The sequence below is a fragment of the Cibotium barometz genome, chromosome 12 (genome assembly GCF_041138505.1).
Source record: "Cibotium barometz isolate CiBa-2024 chromosome 12, ASM4113850v1, whole genome shotgun sequence".
Taxonomy (NCBI): Eukaryota; Viridiplantae; Streptophyta; class Polypodiopsida; order Cyatheales; family Cibotiaceae; genus Cibotium; species Cibotium barometz.
Window position 1 is genome coordinate 41,892,983 of NC_141057.1, and position 20,973 is coordinate 41,913,955.

General features: G+C 46.5%; 1 protein-coding gene across 2 annotated transcripts in view; it reads right to left on the reverse strand.

The window, feature by feature from the left end:
* Positions 1-1,071: 1,071 nt before the first annotated feature.
* Positions 1,072-20,973, reverse strand: part of LOC147633419 (uncharacterized) — a 32,385-nt gene continuing 12,483 nt past the window's right edge. For both annotated transcript variants that reach the window (XM_086806488.1, XM_086806489.1), the window contains exons 6-8: positions 20,632-20,843; positions 20,031-20,285; positions 1,072-1,506 (exon numbers count right to left, since the gene is read on the reverse strand). In XM_086806488.1, coding sequence (XP_086662614.1) covers positions 1,255-1,506; positions 20,031-20,285; positions 20,632-20,843 — 719 coding nt within the window. In that variant the 3' untranslated portion in view covers positions 1,072-1,254. The remainder of the gene's footprint in view (positions 1,507-20,030; positions 20,286-20,631; positions 20,844-20,973) is intronic.

Genomic DNA, 20,973 nt, shown 5'->3' on the forward strand with positions numbered 1-20,973 from the left:
TGTATGATGGCCCACCGAGAAGGAAGAAGCATGCACCTATAAAAACGTGTTGGCTACCTCAGTCTTGACCTCCACCCATATTTACTACGTGTTTTCCTTTGCAAAAGACATGTAATGCCTCAGGTGTTTTATACTCTACTGAGTGCGATCGGAATAGAGCATTATCTACAAAAAAACAGTAATAAACCCAATCTATGCCACTGCAACCCTCTCCTCCTAGGAGATCTTGTAGACCCATCTCCCCGTAACCTTTTCTTCCTAAGAGAGTTTACACCTCACTCCTAAGCTGTACCCCCAAAAAACCTCATCCACAAAGCTCTGTTTCCCTCAAACCACCAATCAACCTTGCATGTGAGACCATGCCAAAAGCTTTATCAAACTCCACAAAGCATCAATGAAGTTTTTCCTCTTCTATGTTTTGTTGCCTCAATAATCACTCTAAAGGTAAATATGTCAAAAGTGTGTGTGTGTGTGTGTGTGTGTGTGTGTGTGTGTGTGTGTGAGAGAGAGAGAGAGAGAGAATTTTGTGTCCTTAAACTATGTGAAATCCATTTAATATGGTTAAAATACAAGGATTTGTAAATCAAGGTTGGGATGAATAATTTCTCCTAATCTAATGTGAATTTCAAAAACAAAATGTGTCTTAATGGACTCCGCAAATTCTTTTTGTTATTCCTCATTGTTGCTGTTTGTTGTTTTAGTGGCTTATGACCTACAAGGACAAGAATACCAATTCCTCAAATCAATGGAGAGAGAGAAAGAGAGAGAGAGAGATGGTGCTGTTGCTATTACTCGTGGTTCTGTTGCTGTCACTTAAGCACACTGAATAATTGCACATGCATGAATAAATACATGGAGCCTAGCTTATTGTCAGTCACTAGAACATTTCACCCTTCCCATACATCTCATTGCAACTTTGACACATCATCTCAACGTGTGACACTGGTTAGCAATCCAATGGAAATGTTTCAATACTAGAACATAAGTGGCTGAGAAAAATCATGCGTGCATTCTTTCAAAAACAAAGTTAGAAGACTAATTTGCACTTGAAATGCACAATACTAGAAGACATAGCACACAAATCCCTCACTTTTGTATCATTATATGAAGCCTACAAGCATAGTCAGCCCCAGAAGCCACTTTTCTTTCCAATATTGTAAACTCAAATTATAGCACAAGGAGAGTCATTCATCTTGTTGTAAGCATGTGTCGTTTAATTTACACCCCCTTTATGCTGAGTATAAATGATGGTAACTAGCCTCTGTGTGTTTGCTCATATGTTTGGTAGAAAGTTTCTAGACCAGCAGATGCAGGATGCTCTGCGACAGGAACCTTCACACCTTCAGGATCCTTGAACAAGGTCAAAAATATATTCCGATGACATTTGTCACAAAACCAGAAATAGGAGAAATGGCCCTCGCCTTCCAACTTATGGAGGACTGCTTGTGGCACCATACGAACTGCAAACTCATTGATAGCGAAGGGCACTAGTTGGTCTTCCGTACCCTGAAAAAAAAAAGTTCAATCCTCTCTCCCTCTCTCTCTCTCTCTCTCTCTCTCTCTCTCTCCCCCCCCCCCCCACACACACACACACAAGGTACTCTTGCACTGCCATTGTCTCATAGACCTTTGTGGTCTTCTGTTAGACATCAATATAGTTTTCTTTCTTTTCTCTCTCTCTCAAGCAAGATATGAAGGCAAATGCACACTTATGGTAGCGCTACGTGTGAACAGGAACTAACCAAGGGCACTTTTTCCCATGTGGTTTTTCTCCTTGAATATCTAGTGTGAAAGGACACTATCTATTGCTTTGTACTTTCATATCTATCTATTGATATACATGGAAGGTTGACTCTATCACCTCCACTGATTCTCACTCTCAAATCTGTGTACTGTGTCCATCTCCATCTGTGCGTGGCTGTCAACTGAAACCCTAACTCTCTCCGTGTGACTGTGGCTTTCCAACAAGATACCAGATTAAAATTAATCCTTAAATCTCAACTTCATGGGCTCAAAAGATCAAAACTCATCCCTGGACACATCAATTGAAATGAGCATCAGAAACTATTTAAGAAGCTTGGGTGAGTTGGAAAAGATGGTACAAAGGAAAAGCCCCTCCTGCACTTTAAAGATGCACAATCAAGGTTGGCAGTCCATAAGAAACAAGGCAGTCTAAAAAACACAGTATTTCAAATTTTCACGTATGAAGACATGGCAAATGCAAATACAGTTGATGAAAGGTCTCCAAAAAGATGCAGGAAGCTAGAAATTAGGACAAACGTGCTGTCTAAAGGGATGGACAAGTGATTATACAGGAGAAACGCGTACTCACTCCCAGATAAAGACGCACCGAAGCAAGTTCACCCAGACATAACTAGTGGAAATGTCATTTTTATATAAAGACACCAGCCTGGAGAGAGGCTTGCCAATAGTACACGGCTACACTTGGAAGTCGGCATACAGGGCTGAGGAGACTTGGGCCCATGGAGGAGTATGTGGATCTCATGGGATGGCCTTACTCTTTCTTTCATACTTTCAAGGCATGATTAGTGTTCTCAAACAGGGCAAGTATACCAGGTTTATGTGGGTCCGTATTGAGAGATTGATCCCACCATATACATCGCAGGTTTCTACTCTATTTTTCTCTAAGCAGTGTCTATGTACCACAGCAACAACCAGGGTAACCTAATCATGCACTTCACAAAGACGAGTAGTTTTCTTGCCAGGGGAAGATGCTGTTGAGGGAATTTTAATGCAAGAATATCAGAGTATCAAGCTGAGATGTTGGATTTGATACTTCCAAAGATACTGATGCCATGTGATCTGGATATCAATCGTAAATCGCCAGATAGAATTGCCTGAGTCACCAAATGTCAGACTGACCAAGGCTTCTTAGTGCTTAACAAGATGCCAAGATGGCTGCAGTCAACTGACCCTTACTACCAGCCACATGGACATGGATCCATACACTCCATATCACAACAATTATTCCTGGATTCCATCATTTCTACTTATTCTCCCCATTTCTACTTATTCTCCCCATAAACAGCCCACAGTATTTCATACCACTCACAGTTCTCACTTACTAAAATTATCACTTTCGCTTCAACCTAGATCCTACTATACCATTAGTCTTTCCACTTGTGAAGTTTGACATTGAAACCCTGCTCAATTCAAATGCTAAAGCCCATCACCTCTATGAGGCTACTAGTACTGTGAAAGTGCTAACAGAGAGAGATATGCAATGGAAGACTTGAAAGAACAATCCCACAAGTAACCTAGCTTAATCCTTGTTATATATATATATATATATATATATACACCAAATAAATGTACAGCTAATTGTTCGGAAGTACAATGGTTGATCAAACTCTGATAATCTTCACCCAAGATGCAATAACCCATTGGTCCTGTGCAACCGCTGGTTGCACACATGGTTCCAAGCTCTCCCAAATGCTTTATTGCTGCTTGCTGGACATGAAAACTAGCAGAATACCTCGATGATCCAGTGAAGGGTTAAGGTACCAGTTCATAAGGCTCCACGCTGCTGATCAGCCAGCTTATTGTTGGTCAGCTAGTGCCCAACCTGCCCATGCACTGCCCAACTTACCCGTACAGCCTGTGTGCATCCTCTTGGTCAGCCGGCCTGCCCATGCTGGAGCCGACATTGCTGTCTGACCTGTTGACCACGTCAAGGGGCTGCTGCAGTGCACCTTTGTTATACAGGTACAATTATGTTCTCCCCCACTAGGATGACAGTTGTCCTGAACTATACGGTGCTCATATGAATTATCCTCTCAAGAGCTGAAAAGGCCCAATCGAGTCGCATTCAAGATGCTGGCTTTCCTTAGCACTCTGCAACCACTTTGCCTCCACATATGACGCTGACATTTCCTACATGCCTCGTCAACACCAAAGCTCGCAAAGCAAACTTGCTACTTCTTGCGCTTCCAGGTGAAACAATGACCCTTGATTTGTATCCGCCTGAACAAGCTCTAGTAGAACTTTTTGTGGAGAACACCCCTCATGGAATCCCTTCTAGAAGTAATGAAAATAATTCCATCACAAGTGCTGTAGAAGACTTCTGCCTATGTGCTAGGGTTTTCAAAGATAGAAAGAAGAATGCCACGGAATCACACACCACACACGAGTCCTAAACTATTTTCTGTATTATGTACAAGAAAGAAGTAATACAACTAAATTTCTAGTACAATGGATATGGCTGAGTGAAAAGGTCATTTGCAGCCCTTTAACCTACTGTACACTCTTGGCGAGCATTACGCCTACATAGAAACAGTCTGTGAAGTCCAACATTGAGGAAAGCAAATGATTATGACAATTTGGCTACCCAAGCATGTATATGCATCAATATTACTACTCACCAGTATATGTTGTTGGCTTGCTGTCCACAACTTGTCACGTGTCAACATTGCCACGTCATCACCTACCATGTGACATCTGCGCATGCCCATGAGCCTGTATGTGCTATCCTCTGTGTACCATAGGTGAGAGATGCATCACATTCTCCTCCACTTGCATTGCAGTTGAGAGCCTCTCTCGTGGTATTGTGTCAAATGCCTTGCGGAAATCCACAAAGCAGCAATAGAGCTTTCTCTTCCTCACTTTGGCCTGATCAATCATACATCTCAAAGTGAATACATGGTCAGTGGTAGAGAAAGCTCTCTTGAAGCCTGCCTGCCGTGATGAGCGTAAACCTGCTCGCTCAGCATATAAGCTAAGCTCTTGCTCCAACACTGCACCATAGAGTTTGGCCAACACGTGGCCAACCATAACCGTCCTGTAGTTGCTCGGATCGAGCATATCCCGTGTTTCGTGGATCGGCACAATGGTGTGCATCGTCCACTCCGCAAGCAAACCCTGTGCTAGTGCCTTGTTAAACAGGTGTGCAAGAAAAGGAGCCAAAGAATCTATTGCATATATGAGATGCTCACCCTGTAGGCCCATATGGTCGGCGGCCCGTCCATGCTGTAGGCAGCGGATAGCTTCCTTTACCATCGAGTGGGTAAAGAAGCTAGCTGTGGTAGGTCGAGGCTCCTGTGGTTGAGGTATAGGTGGCTGTTGTGGGGCGTGGTATAGGCCCTCGGCATATGTGTGCCATGTCTGTGGGTTTGCAATGGGTGTCGGTGTCCGGGGCTCTCTGAAGTGCCGCCATGAGATAGGGCTATCTCTACTCATGAAGAAATGGAAGATCTCTAGCTCCTGTATCTCTGCAAAGGCCCGCCTTTTGCGGCGAGTAAGTCTCCTCATCTCTCTCCTCGACTCCTGCTCTGTGATGGCTCCCAAGGCTCTCCGTATGCGGAGCCGTGAGTATAGGGCTCTGCACTTGTCATCGTACCATTTGTTATGGGGCATAGTCGCAGATCTCGCAGGCTCTCTTGAGTGGACACAATGTGGGAAGCTCTGTAGTGCAGCGGTGTGTAGGAGTGATGCCAGCTGGGCTGTAATGGTATCCATAGGTGTCAGGGGATCCATGAGTAGGAGCCCATCCTCTACTTTGTCAGTGTATATGTCTGCCATGTCATGTGTGAAGTAGACGGTAGTGTGTGGCGTCGGTATCTGGGGGGCTGGTGATACTGGTGATCCGGCCTCCAAAGACCCCATAATGTAGTCTACCACTGTGCCTCCGGTCCGTGTATGACCCCCATGTGGGAAGCATGTCAGCCGTCCTGATCCCGGCCTCTGTAGCATCCCGTTATAAATAACGAGACGATGCCTGGCTCCCAACTCTAGTAAGGAGTCCCCATAATGTCCTCTGTCTGGTCCAGTGTCCTGTGATGCCTGACTAGCCCTTATCTCCTCTGGATCCACAGGGTGGAGGATCTCCATGTCATCATAGTCATACACCTCACACTGTCTGCGCTATGTGTGGGCATTGAAGTCACCCGTAAGAAATACTTCCCCTAGTGTAGAATAATGCATAATCTCCTTTGACAGACAAGTATGGCGAGGCTCCTGTCTCCTCCTCCTGTGGCATGTCCTCTGTAATGACATAGGAGGATCCTGATGGAGGAAAGTAACATAGGGCTATGAATATAACCCTGTCTCTTGTGAGAGCTGTAAGCTGATCCACATGTATCTGGCCTCTGGATCTTGTGCTACCACTCTCAGTCTCCCCTGTAGCTCCCGTCTGAATAGAACTGCTACTCCCCCCGACCCTCTCGAGGTACCCTGGCGTGTCCTCCAGTATGCCGACTCCCACTGGAATCCCTCTACTCGAGGTAGCTCTCTCTCTGGGCTCTGATGTGTCTCTGTCAGAAGTATGATGTCTCTCCTCACCATAACATGCTCCAGTCGTCTAGGCTGCACCCATAGTGAACCATTACAGTTCCATACTGCCATGTGTATCTCTGTCAGTGGCCTGGTCTGTGTCCCATAGGCTCCAAACCGCTAATCCATGGGCCGGCCATCAATGATGACCCGACCATCTCGATAGAACTTCTGTATCCTGAGTTTCACGAGTTTAGCAATCCACTTTTATGACTTCAAACTTTAAGAGATTTAGAGAGAGAGAGAGATAGAACTGTACACCAGATTGGGTCTCGAATTACCCATTGAAGGTCCCCTTATCCCGTTACCGGAATAGTATTTGCTTTTATTAATTTGAAGAGAATGACTTTGGACTGTAGATAAGCCAAATGCAAGATCTCTAAAAGACCAAGAGTCGGGCTGAACTGTACACGGCTGTAGAAGCACCAATAATGACCCATCTCGAGCCTATGTACTCTTCCCAATGGAATGTAGGAAGGCTGCAAATCTGAGGCTGAGATATGGACTGTTTGGGACTGTTCTAGGCTATGTATGAATGCTGAAAATGAATGAATGCATGCGGGTTATCTTCACCGCAGTGCTGTAGCAAAACCATGATGACACGAAGGCTGAAAACTGGTTGCAAGCAGAAAACGCAAGGTTCCCTGGATGTTGAATGTTATGGACTGCTGCGTTTTCTTGTTGGAGGCTGAATGCTCTTGCGTTGATGCTCCTAGGTGCTGTAGGATGCAACGCTTGCTGAAAACGCTGAATGCTGATGAGATCTATGGGCTGAATGCTGAAACGCTGAAGTGCTTACTGCCAATTGCTTAGATGGATGAATGAGTGAATGAACAAGTGATAATATTTATATGGGTTTGATGCTAGTCGGCTGGCTACAGAGCCGACCGCATCATAAATGCTACACGACTAGATATGAGGTGATAAATGATGAAATAATGATAATAAAATGCTGGAAAATAATGATAATAAAATGCTAGAAAATATGCTAAAAATGTAGAATAATGCTGAATAATATTATGATGCTTCTGCCATGGTCTATGTGGTCTTATGTGCCTAATGGGATGGATGATATGCTGGATTTATAGAGAGGCCTAGATACATGGAGGGCTTTTTACCACACGGCTCCCGAGTAGCTATTGGTCAGCTTAGAGTCTCATCACATCGATTGGAGATCGAGACTGGCAAAGCAGCACGGATCCCCCGAGAGGAGAGGGTATGCAGATTGTGCAGAGAGGAGGTGGAGAGTGAGGAGCATTATGTATGCAGATGCAAAGCATATAAAGCCATGAGAGAGAGATATCCCATTTTATTCAGAGAGCCACATTCCCTACGCCAGATCTTTGAGGCAGCAGACCAGCGCATATTGGGGAGATTCATTCTAGACATACAGCGTCACAGAGAGACATCATTACAGGCTCAGACAGCTCCAGAGGGGGGACGACAGACACAAATTACTACATTTTTTCAGAGATCCACCCCACTCCCAGCCCCTACACAGCAGAGAATTACTCTCCAGAGAGCAGAGACACTCAAAGCCCGCAGGAGACAGAGGACACCTGGCTTTCGGACACCACGCCTATACCAGAGAGAGATGACAGAGATCAGAGCTCAGTTTCACAGAGAGGGTGCGGAGCGACTAGCTCACTTCAGAGCAGACCCAGGCATGTTCTTCAGGGAGCTGTGGACACCCCCTTCATTGATGTATACCATTTTATACCCCCAGTATGGTACAGGATGGAACTAGCTAGGTTGCATATCATGATTGTATACTTCATGCATATAGCTTTGCATTCTCCTAGTAGTAGAGCTCCATCCCCTCCCCCACTCATTGTACTTATTGCACACCCAGATTCAGCTTTTTAGTTCAGTACTTTTTCATTTTGTTGGGATGACAGAGGATACCCCACACAGGTACACTAATTTGTCTCATAGACCGAGTTCGGTCTTTTGATAAAATCTCTCTCTGTTGGCCGCCTGTTCTTCTTCACCACCTCAATCTCTCTCTCTCTCTCTCCCTCTTCCCACGCTGTTCACCTGCATCTTTCTCTCTCTGCGCCCCCCCTGCATCTTTCTCTCTCTTCGCTGTTCGCCTTCCCTCTTCCCACGCTGTTCGCTTGCATCTTTCTCTCTGCGTCCCCCCTTGCATCTTTCTCTCTCTTCGCTCATCTTTCTCTCTCTTCGTTGTTCGCCTTCCCTCTTCCCACGCTGTTCGCCTGCATCTTTCTCTCTCTGCACCCCCCTGCATCTTTCTCTCTCTTCGCTGTTCGCCTGCATCTTTCTCTCTCTGCGCCCCCCCTGCATCTTTCTCTCTCTTCGCTCATCTTTCTCTCTTCGCTGTTCGCCTTCCCTCTTCCCACGCTGTTCGCCTGCATCTTTCTCTCTGCGCCCCCCCTGCATCTTTCTCTCTCTTCGCTGTTCGCCTTCCCTCTTCGAACCTACCCTTCCTCAGGCCCCCAAGGCAGCAACATAACTCTCTCTCTGCTGAATCTCTTCCCTCTTTCTCTTTCCCCTACATGGCTTGAAACCCCCCCCCCTCCCTGCTGCTGCTGTTGTCATGGATTAATTTCCAGTCCATTGGCTGTGGGAAGTTCTGCAAAAAGTCATGGCCAAGACCGGAGTTAAAGTGGAGCTCGTGAAGGTGGAGGACAAGCTCGGCACAATTATCAAAGAAAACAAGAAGATGGTCGACTCTTCTGTTACCGCAATCATAAACCGCCTCTCCAAACTCGAGAAGGGATTTGACAAAATCCAAGAGCTCGAAGAGAGAACATCCAAACAAGAGGCTGAGATTTCAGCCTTAAAGGAGGAACTAGTGGAGGCCAAATTGCATGCTAAAAGTCAAGTGGCTGAAATCTCAGCCCTCAAAAAGGAGTTGGAAGCCACTTCACAAGGCAAGCTTGAGGATGGAAAATTTCAGCCCTCCTTTATTGAAGAGCTGAAAACCATCAAGGAACAAATGAGGATCATTCGAGAGGAGGAGGAGCAACATAAAGAGAAGACATCTTCATGGGTGGAGGTGATCACAAAGACACAAAAGAAGATGGCCGAGGCGGAGAAATGGATCGAGGTCGCCAAGAAAGGGAAAGGTAAAGAATCGCCACCCATCCCCACTCCCACAATCATCAACATGACCCTTGAAGAGGAGCAAAGGAGGAAGACCCGGGCCTTACATGTACGAGTGTCCGGTCGAAGAGACCATGATGATGCAGAAGGGGAAATCAAGGAGCTCTTCTCTATGATGGGCATTGAAGCCACGCACACAAAGGCATGGAGAGTGGGAAAGAAGAGAGAAGGTAGTGGCGAATCTTCTAAGGAGAGAGCACTTATCATTCGTTTCCCCTCCATGGAAGCGAAGGAGGACTTCTTGAAGAGACGTCCTACACTCAAGAAGACGGGAATATTTCTTGGAGATGACCTCACACTCTCGCAACTTGCCCACATGAAAGAAGTTATGCCCGAGATAACGGCAGCCCGAGAGAAAGGGAAAGTGGTTTTCTATAGAGATGGTAGAGTGGTGATTATGGAGAGGCGCTCTTCATGACGGCGCGAGACCTATGGGACTACACTCAAAGTTGCTACTTGGAATTGTAATGGATCTCTACGCCTTGATGTAGGGGCTTTTGAGGATAGTTTCAGTGGGAGGGACATCATCTTCTATTGTGAGACGCATCAGGCTCCTGGACAGTCCATGCCACATGTTAGTGGATACCGATGGGAGACAGCTTGTAGACAGGAGACTCGTTCAGAGCATAGAGGACGGGGCTCAGGAGGAGTGGCAGTATTGTTTAGAGAGGAGCTACAGCCACTGATACATATAGTCCGCAGAGATGAGCAAGCTAGGTACATGTGGGTTAGACTGAGGGCAGAGACGGGCAGATATCTCTCAATTGCTATATGCTATTTTGCTCCTAGTACATCAGTGTATGCATCACCTAGCGGGCAGTCTCCCTTTTCTATTTTGGATGATGACATTTGGGAGTTCTCCAGGGATGGTGACATCATTCTCCTCGGGGACTTCAATGCCAGGACCGCCCATAACCAGACAGTATTTTATGATACCTCAGAGGAGATGTTGAGGGAGCTTGATGTTAGGGATATGGGCCTATCTAGACTCTCACAGGATGAGGAACATACAGTGTATGGGCGGTATTTGATAGACATGGGGACTGCACATGGATTGGCCATCCTGAATGGCCTACGGAGATTCCCGACATCGGGCGGTTTCACTAGCTTTCCACATCGGCATGGTGCTAGTACAGTGGACTATGTTATGGCTCAGCCCAGTCTCATTCCCTCTTTTCACGATTTTATGGTAGGCACTAGGCCGGTTGGAATAGCAGTGGATCATGCTATCTTGTCCTTCACTCTCACATTTCAGTTCAGCACCGCTCCATTGGGACAAGTCCACACACACTCGTTATACCTTTACAAGGGAGACTGACACCATGTACACGGATGAGATATACAAACGCTTATGTGCCTAGGAGCCGGGACGGCCATTAGATAAGCTCACTCAGATATTGATAGAGACACTTCATGCTGCAGCATCAGAGGCATATCCCCATAGTTAGCCTACACGGAGACGATCTGGGAACATGCCCTAGAACAGTTGGTATGATGAGGAGTGCAGAGAGATGAGGATCGTATTACAGAGAGAGGTGCTCATGGGTGTTACCACTCACAGACAGTCACGGATTACCTTCCGGCACCTAGTGCGACGGAAGAAGAGGGCTTATCTTGCTCAGTTAGAGAGAGATTTGTATCAGTTATTTATGAGTCGAGACTCAGGCGAGGCATGGAGACTATTCCATGAGCATTCACCATCACCAGCCATTACCTCCACAGAGATTTGGGGTGAGTATGCAGCATCCCTGTACACAGCGGCAGGACAGCCGCCCCTGCCAGACCCATCGGAGCCATGCCCAGAGACATGTGCTTTCTTTACTGCTGAGATGGTAAGGAAAGCTATTGACAAGATGAGGACTGGGAGAGCATATGATCATGATGGTTTGGTAGCAGAACACTTTATTCATGCCAGAGATATGCTTGCAGAGCTTATTGCTATGATGTTTAACCGAGCCATGTGTGAGGGTTTTCCTGAGACTTGGAATATGTCCACGATTGTGCCTATCTTTAAGTCAGGGGATCCCATGCTTCCTGGGAATTATCGTACCATCATGATTGGTCACACATTGGCTAGATTATATGCATCTATTCTTGAGCAGGAGTTGAGTAGATGGGCACAGAGAGAGGGCATACGTGCATCAGGGCAGGCAGGGTTCAAGAGAGGTTTCTCCACTCTTGACCATATCTTGACACTCAGAGCTATTATTGAGGAGGGCAGATTATATGGCAGGAGGATTTATTGTTGCTTTGTGGATTTCCGCAAAGCTTTTGACACAGTACCGAGAGCCAGAGACTACAGGAGATGGGAGTGCCCACAAAGCTGATTTGGGGAATCATGGCTTTATACAGGACAGTTGTGGGGCAAGTACGTACTACTCAAGGTATATCTGAGATGGTTCACTCCACTATTGGGGTGAAACAGGGCTGCCCCCTTTCTCCCACCTTATTTGGGATGTACGTGGATGAGGTTTCAGACTATGTAGAGCGGGAGGGTGACAGAGGAGCACAGCTAGCAGGGACATGGATTCCACTGTTATTGTATGCTGATGATATTGTGCTGATCTCAGATTCTCCAGAGGGGATGCAGCGTCATTTGGATGCATTGCACACGTTTACACAGGACAGTGGATTGTCTGTTAACCTTGGTAAAACCAAGGTGATGGTGTTTAACACCACAGCACAATGGGTTAGGAGGTCAGTACCTGTTGGAAATAAGTGCACACTAGGTGTACTATTTCTAGTCTAGTTTCACTTAAGTCTTTGTGTCTTGAGTCTAGTGCCATGTGGCATCTCTACATTTATCCCATAAGTCAGTCTACTCAATCTTGTACTTCTCACCTATATATTGTAGGTGTCACATCAATGAAAGTATCAATCTTGTGTCTTGTCTACACTCATCTCAAGGTAACTCTTTGTCTTTCATTTAGTTCTTGTTTCATTTCTAGTTTTGCTCTTGTTTTCATATTTCCTTCATGGTATCAGAGCAGACTGCTCTTGTCCTGTGTTGCCCACCATCTCCCTAAGCTGCGCTCAGCTGTTAGGATACGCTGCGCTCATCTCCCTTAGCTGCGCTCAGCTGTTCAGTTGCCGTCTGGCCACTTTCTTGCTGCCGACCTGTTTTCCAGCAGCCGCTACGGAAGCCTGTACGTGTTCAGGCTCATACACAACTCCTGGCCGACCTGTTTTTGATGTTGCAGCCGACTGCTACAGCTGTCTATCTCTACAACAGTCTGCTCACGCCCTGATTACAGCTGCTGCCGCCGCCCCCTACAACAATCATGAGTATATCACACAGCTCTTCACAATCTTGAGTTCGCATTTCCCCCTTTCAGGCCGCCTAACTATTCAGTTCTGCCATCACTTCTTCTTGAAAAGTCTAAGATACTGTGCATTGTCTCCTTTTTGTTCATGCTCATATCTGAAAACTGCTGGTTCCTCATACCTCGATAGGCTGTCACATGCTATGGCCTTGACAAGTGGTGAGAGAGCCGGCTTCTAAAAACATTTTGGATCTCTTCTTTCATTCATTTCTGCAATCTTGTAAGGGAATAGACACTGCCCTTGCATTTTAGCAAGAGGTAAGACCTTCCCACATGGCCTCTTCTACTCATTCTCTCATGTCTATCGACAAATTCAACGGGTCCAACTTTCATACTTGGCAAATCAAAATCAAGTGCCATCTTATGAAAGAAAGTCTTTGGGACGTTGTTCATCCTGCTGCTCCCGAAGATTCCGACATTGAGCAAGTTATCACTTATGCTCCCACTGCCAAGAATGACAAAGCCTATGCTATCATTTTGCTCGGTCTTGGAGATGATTACATTCATCACATTTCCGACATACAGTCTGCTTCTCGAGCATGGATCACTTTGGATACCCTTTTTGGACCCCGCTCTAAAAACTCTAAGATTGCACTTATGATCTCATTCTTTGATCTATATATGCAGGAGGGAGCTACTATAGCCTCTCATGTCAATTATTTTCGCAGTCTTATGGTTCAGCTTGCATCAGTGAAGTCCCCCATCTCCGAAGATATTGCTATTGCTGTGCTTCTCAAAAGCCTACCTGACACCTATGCTACTCTTGTTACTACCTTCAAGTATCACAATAATCCTACTCTTGAAGGTATCATCAATGCTCTCCAAGAAGAGGAAAGAACAAAACAACAAAAGGTAACTGACACTGCATTTTTAGCAAAGAAAGGAGGTTCTAAGGTAAGAAAGCCTTGCACCCATTGTGGAAAAACTAATCATATGGAGAAGGACTGCTTCAAGGCCCATCCATGCACCATTTGTGGCCGTGATAATCACCGGGAGAAGGACTGCTATTCTAAAACCTCTACATCAGCCCCTGCATCTACCTCAACCCATGTTGCTGCAGCATCTACATCAGCAGATCTTGCTGTTCATTCCTATGATGAGGAGTGGGCTTTCTGATTACTTCACCTTTCTTGTCTACCACTTTGACCACCGATGATGTAGGTCAAGGGGTTCTATGTCTTACTCATTCTGCTTTAGGACCTCTCTCTTGTCCCTACTTGAGAGGCAAAGATTGCCCTTGAGGAGGGATGTCTTCAAGGTCCATCTGTTTGTCTACAGTCAGTTCTACAGTCAGTCTTCTGTCTATCTAGTCTTGTCTGTCTATCTATCTGTTGTCTGTCTATCTGTCTATCAATCTGACTGTGTCTTGTTTTAGATCCATCTTGTCCCTACCCTTGTGGACCCATATGAGGATATCACTTGAGGAGGGGTGTCTCAAGATCTTTTTGTCTCTCATGTCTAGTCTCTCAGTCTATCAGTCTTTATGTCTATCTTCTAGTCTTGTCTTTTTTTGTCTTCCTCCTAGTGTCCACTTAAGGAGGGTGTTGGAAATAAGTGCACACTAGGTGTACTATTTCTAGTCTAGTTTCACTTAAGTCTTTGTGTCTTGAGTCTAGTGCCATGTGGCATCTCTACATTTATCCCATAAGTCAGTCTACTCAATCTTGTACTTCTCACCTATATATTGTAGGTGTCACATCAATGAAAGTATCAATCTTGTGTCTTGTCTACACTCATCTCAAGGTAACTCTTTGTCTTTCATTTAGTTCTTGTTTCATTTCTAGTTTTGCTCTTGTTTTCATATTTCCTTCAGTACCCACCTTTACATATGGTCAGGAGACAGTGGAGTATACAAATGCATATACTTACCTTGGTGTGGTTTTTAGTGGCCCACTATTTTCCTTGAGGAGAGCAGCGGAGACCAGATTGACCAGAGCTTATGCAGCATTGGGGAGACTAGAGAGGATGTGTCCGCAGGTTCAGTTTCAGGAACCTCGAACAAAGCTTTGGCTCTTTGACACTTTGATCACTTCAGCCATGCTGTATGGAGTGGAGATATGGGGACCCTCAGTGGATCACCACAGCCGAGCTGGTAGCACTGATGGATGGAGATGTATGGAGAGGCCCTTGGTTTCTATGATTTCCCGGATGATTAGGGCCAAGGCCTCCGCACCACATGATATTATCCGTGCAGAGATGGCTGTCCCCCCATTGGTAGTAGAGGCACTCACTCGATCAGTCTCCTTTATACATAGCACTTGGGCTCTCCCTAGAGACAGATATGCTCGCTTAGCCATGGAGTCTTCACGACAGTTGGCATCACAGGGAGACGGATCATGTTGGTATGCACAGATGACAGCTTGGTTCCAGCTGCATGGCTTTAGTATGGACAGGCTACCTCCATTTCAGTGCTCCCTGGATGCACCCTCCCTCTCTCTCACACGGGCAGAGATTACCAGACTTATCAGGCAGGACTTGATTCAGCTGGACACTAGAAGGACATGGATACAGCCGACACACGAGCTTGGTACGAAGATGGCTTTCTATAGAGATCATCTTCTCCAGCTCACGCAGGATGGGTTTGTGATTAGACCTAGCTACATGGATACTCATCTTTCTCATGGGGTACGGTGTGCTATTGGTCAGATGCGCACATCCTCACACCAGCTAGAGATTGAGACTGGCAGATTCAGAGGAGTACCAGCTAAGGCCAGGATTTGTCAGCTGTGCTAGATGGAGCCAGAGACAGAGTTACATTACATATGTCACTGTCCAGTATATTATGAGATACGAGGCCGTTTTCACTGCCTGTTCAGAGAGGGTTTCGGACCACTTTCTAGAGTCATGAGATACCAGGATCAGAGATGCCTCGGATTATACTTGCTGGAGCTACGTAGACATAGAGAGGGTCTCTTGAGAGGGAGGGGATCAGAGAGGGAGAGACACCTACAAAGGCAGATTACAGACTTCTTTCGACCAGAGATTGAGCAGTCACGCCAGCAGGCATTGCAGCTAGCCCCAGAGTATAGCCGCACCAGAGGTACACTGATTGATCGGGCTATAGAGCTGGGGCGGTCCAGGCGCCCCAAGATGAGAGGCCCATATCGACACCAGCGAAGACTACAACAGAGGATCAGGACCATACTAGCACGGCATGGGAGACGTCCAGCCAGAGTACTCACCATGGAGGACATTGAGGATATCCGCCATCGACCGATGAGAGACATCTTTGGATAGTGATGTGTATGATGCTTACCTTTGTTGCTGGAGTTTTCCTCCCAGATGTTATCCATTAGGAGCTCCTAGTACCGTACTTTTCCTCATAGTTGTTTCAATTTCAGTTAGTGGTTTAGTTGTTTTTAGCTTTTCTTACACAGACATTGTATCAGATCCACCAATTGTTGTAACCTTTTTGGTCTCATAGGTCATTTTGGCCTTCTAAAGACGTTAATATATCATTTCATTTCATTTCTCTCTCTCTCTCTCTCTCTCTCTCTCTCTCTCTCTCTCTCTCTCTCTCTCTCTCTCTCTGCTACGGTCAAGGACCATACAGCGGAGGAAGGGGAACTGAATATTCAGGAGGGTTTAAGGACTGACTTGGAGCAGTTGAAAGCTGCGAGCGATAAGCTGCGGGAAGAACTGCAGACCACTAAGAAAGATTGGGTGGAGGTGGTGAAGAAGCACAAACCCCCGCAGAGCATCATACATGAGACTCTGGAGGAGGAGAAACTCAGGAAGGATAGGGCCCTCCATGTACGAGTACGGGGACTATAAGTGGGGGCTTCCCCAAAGGAGGATGCCATGACACTTTCCAAGATGCTAGGAGTGGACGGGATCGCCCCCTCCTTTGCAGATATATGGAGGGCAGGAAAGGATATGACACGAGAGCGACCCCTCATCATTACATTCCCTGATGCCACCAGCAGACAGGCCTTCTTAGATAGGCGGGCTGCCCTCAAGGAGGGCACACAGGTGTACATGGGAGATGATCTCACTCTAGCACAGGTGGCACACCGGCGTGAGGCGATGGTGACTGTTCATGAGGCCCGCAGAGCAAGCAAGTGGGCTATCTACAAAGATGGCGGGGTCTATGAGACCAAACACCTGAGGTTGGCAGTATGGAACTGTAATGGCATGCTGAGGATATCATGGAGTTCTCACAGTTGGGGGAAGTCCTCCTGCTCGGGGATTTCAACGCCAGGATGGGAAGTCAACAAGTCCCACTACTCGATCTAGACGACCCTATCAGACTACAAGAGCTGGACATCACTGACACAGGGCTGCAGCAATCATCACAGGACCGTGAGGAGGTCACAGTGTACAGGAGAGATTTCTTAGAGTTGGGAGCTGCACATGGTCTCGTTATCTATAACAGGATGTCCCAATGGCCCTCCTCCAGCAACCTCACCTCCTTCCCTCGCTCAGGAGGTACTAGCACTGTGGACTAACTTATGGGATCTCCGGCTTTGACACACCTTATCCCCGACTTCTCCATTCCGCCACCCCCTTTTGAAGCTGACCATGCCTACCTCTCTTTCACTCTTACCTGCACACCACCCGTCCCTCCACCACCCCCCCCCATCTCACATTACACTCACGTCCTCTTTGATCACGAGCTTAACCTTGTTTACTCCAACGACATCTACCGCCAACTAAAAGATGTGGAACCTACTGTCCCCCTATCCACCCTCACAACTCAACTCACCACCATACTCCACACATCCGCCACAGCTTCTTTCATCTGCACGCGGCAGTCTACTGCCAAGCCACCTTGTGGTTCCATGCCCCAAAATTGTTGGTATGATGACGAATGTCGGACCACATGCTCCCGTCTTAAGCATGAGGTACGGATTGGGCAAATCACGAAGCACCAAGCGCAATGGATTTCTCAACGGCTCACCCAACGCAAGAAACGGGAATTCTATGCTCGGAAAGAGGATGAGTTATACTGACTTTTCTTGGGGCCGAACTGCAAAGAGGCATGGAGGAAACTTCGAGAACATCGCCGTCCCACAACCTGCCCGGACACATTGCACTCCTATGCACGCTCCCTCTTATCATATCCCCCATCAGCCACCCCTACCCCCACCACCAGACCCCCGCCCAACCACCTCCACCTTCTTCACAAAGGGCATGGTCCTCAAGGCCATTCGTAGACTACGCAATGGGCGAGCCCAAGATCATGAGGGACTCACTGCCGAGTACATCTAGCATGCCCATGATACCCTAGCGCCCCTACTAGCCTACATGTTCAATAGAGCCCTTTGTCAAGGATTTCCACCCTCTTGGTCCACCAACACCATCACCCCCATCCTCAAAGCCGGAGATCCACTTGATCCTAATAACTACAGGACGATCATGATTGGCCACACATTGACCAAACTCTATGGATCAGTGCTCGAGGCGGAGCTCAGTTCATTTACAGAGAGCCAAGGATGCAGAACCTCACGACAGGCTGACTTTCGAAGGAGCTACTCTACCCTTGACCACATCTTCACCCTCCGTGCCATCATCGAGGAGGGTAGAGCACGACACCAAAGGATTTACTGTTGCTTTGTGGATTTCCGCAAAGCTTTTGATACTGTACCCCGAGCCCGCCTCTTACACCGTCTACAGGAGATCAAAGTCCCATCTAACATGGTTTGGAGTATCATCGCCCTCTATGAGTCCGTCACCGGACGAGTGAGAGCCCCAGGAGGTACATCACAGGAGAATTCCAGCACTATTGAGGTGAAACAGGGCTGCCCTCTATCACCCACTCTTTTCGGCCTCTACATTGATGAGATTTCAAGCTTCATTGATGGATTAGGCGGGGCTGGTCCCACACTGGCAGGCATATTGATCCCCATACTACTTTATGCAGATGACATCGTCCTCCTCTCAGACTGAGCCGAAGGGCTTCAGAGACAGTTGGATGCCTTACATGACTTTTGCACTCAGCGAGACCTCTCTGTTAACCTTGGTAAAACCAAGGTAATGGTCTTCAATACCTCTCACCCCATCACATCCAAATTGAGTTTCACATATAGAGGGAAACGTGTGGAGATTGTCTCGTCCTATGTCTACCTTGGTGTCACTTTCAGTGGCCCACGCTTTACCATGCTTCCCGCAACACATGCCAAAGTGACGCGGGGATATGCAGCCTTGAGCTTACTTGAGCGGCAATGCTTCCAGGCACATTTCCAGGAGCCCAAGACAAAGGGCTGGCTTTTTGACACCCTCGTTACACCAACCTTGATGTATGGAGCAGCTTTCTGGGGGGGCCAGATTTATCCGATGAGGCCCTAGGTCATGATGTTCTCCCGTATGATCCGCAGCAAACCATCAGTCCCACACCAAATTATCCAGGTAGAGTTTGCTGCAGCCCCGATGGTAGTGGAGGCACTCTTCCAGACAGTCACATACCTCCATCGCATCAGTCACATGGATCCCCACAAGTACCCGAGGCTTGCCCTGGAGTCCTCCAGACAGCTAGCACTTGAGGGGCACTCTGGAGTATGGTATGCACTAGTTTCCACTTGGTTCACAGTATATGGGCATAGCTGAGGGAGACCTTTCAGCCATACTCATCAGCCCCATGCTTGACATTTTGGGGAGTGGTATACCATCTACTCGGAGCTCATGTTGCTCCCACGTTTTTATGTTCTTAGTATTCCATGACGAGTTTCCATGGACAGTTTTGTATCACCCCAGTGAGATAGCTATATTTATGTTTTCTTTCTGTTTTATTTTCCATTCCATGATGAGATATGCCATAGACATCATTGTATCACTTTGGTCTCATAGGCCCATTGGGTCTTTAGTAGACGCTTAATATCTCTCTCTCTCTCTCTCTCTCTCTCTCTCTCTCTCTCTCTCTCAGCACCATATCCAGGAGCGGCTAGCTCACTTACACTTATACCCGGAGATCATGCTCCAAGGTATTTTTGCCTCGCCATCGCCTATGTATCACATATTACACCCCCATTATGGTACTGGTTGGAGCTAGACAGATCTGCATTGCATTCTTGTATACCCTACGCATATAGGTTGCATACTCAGCCTCTAGCAATAGTGCTCCATCCATCACACCCCCCCACTAGCTCAGTACTTTCATAGTTTATTTCATGTTCATTTTGTCCTCTTTTTTTTCTGGACATCCAGAAGACATTGACAGTTGTACATTGATTTCTCATAGGTCGAGTTCGGCCTCTAGTAGACGTTAATACAGCTTTCTTTCTTTCTTTCTTTCTCTCAAAACAATGTAATACATTAGATAACTCTTCCATATGGATACCAAGACTGATAACTTACTTGCCAAATGTGGATGGGTGCACTGAAACCTTCCCATCCTTCTTCTTCTTTCTTCCAGAAACTTTTCATACGATGTAATAGCCCAGATTGTGGCAACCTCTTTCTCACTCGGAAATCTGAAAGGTGAAACCCCCATGGACGAACCTGAATTATAATCTCATGTGCAATGGTAGCTGCATTACCCTGCCGAACAGACTCTTCTACATCTCTCATAAGAGCTTTCAAAAACATCTCCTGTTGCATCAGCACTTGATCCTGCAAAATCTATCAAACTTCAATAAAATGTCCACACAACAATCACCCTAAATAGCCACATATTAGTCTCTTTGCGTGTATGCTGTGATAATATAGAAAGACAGCAGCAAAAGTACCGTTATCATGCTGGGAAACCAACCAGCATTAGAGTTTCCTTCTTGAGTACAGTGTACACATATATATATTGTACATGCATGTGAAGGTAGATGTGCATGCGCATGCATATGTACATGTGTATTACGTATGTAGGTAGGTGGGTGGGTAGGATGGCACATACGCCTATGTATATATGTATGTACATATATGGATGGATGCATGGTAGATGGATGGATGAAATTCGACTTACCTTTCCAATAGTGACCAGATAATCGCTTTGGAGTTTGTCAACATTCCCGATGAATGTTCTCCTGCAAAGGGCCGGAAGAAGCGAGGGTGCCCATCGAGCAACCCTGTATAATAGCTGTCGGTGGAAAGTCAACGGCCCCCATATCTGACTGCTTTCCTGCTTAGTCATGTTCGGAGCATAGAAGTTACCTCCAGGTGCAAATAAACCTACACCTAAAGTCATACAAGAACAACCTATATGAGCACCATGCTGCGCCAAGAGATTATTTATTCAAGACTGATTTTTTTGATTTCAATTAAGCAATGATGAGATTCTGTGTCCTTGTATGAGGACAGTCAAGAG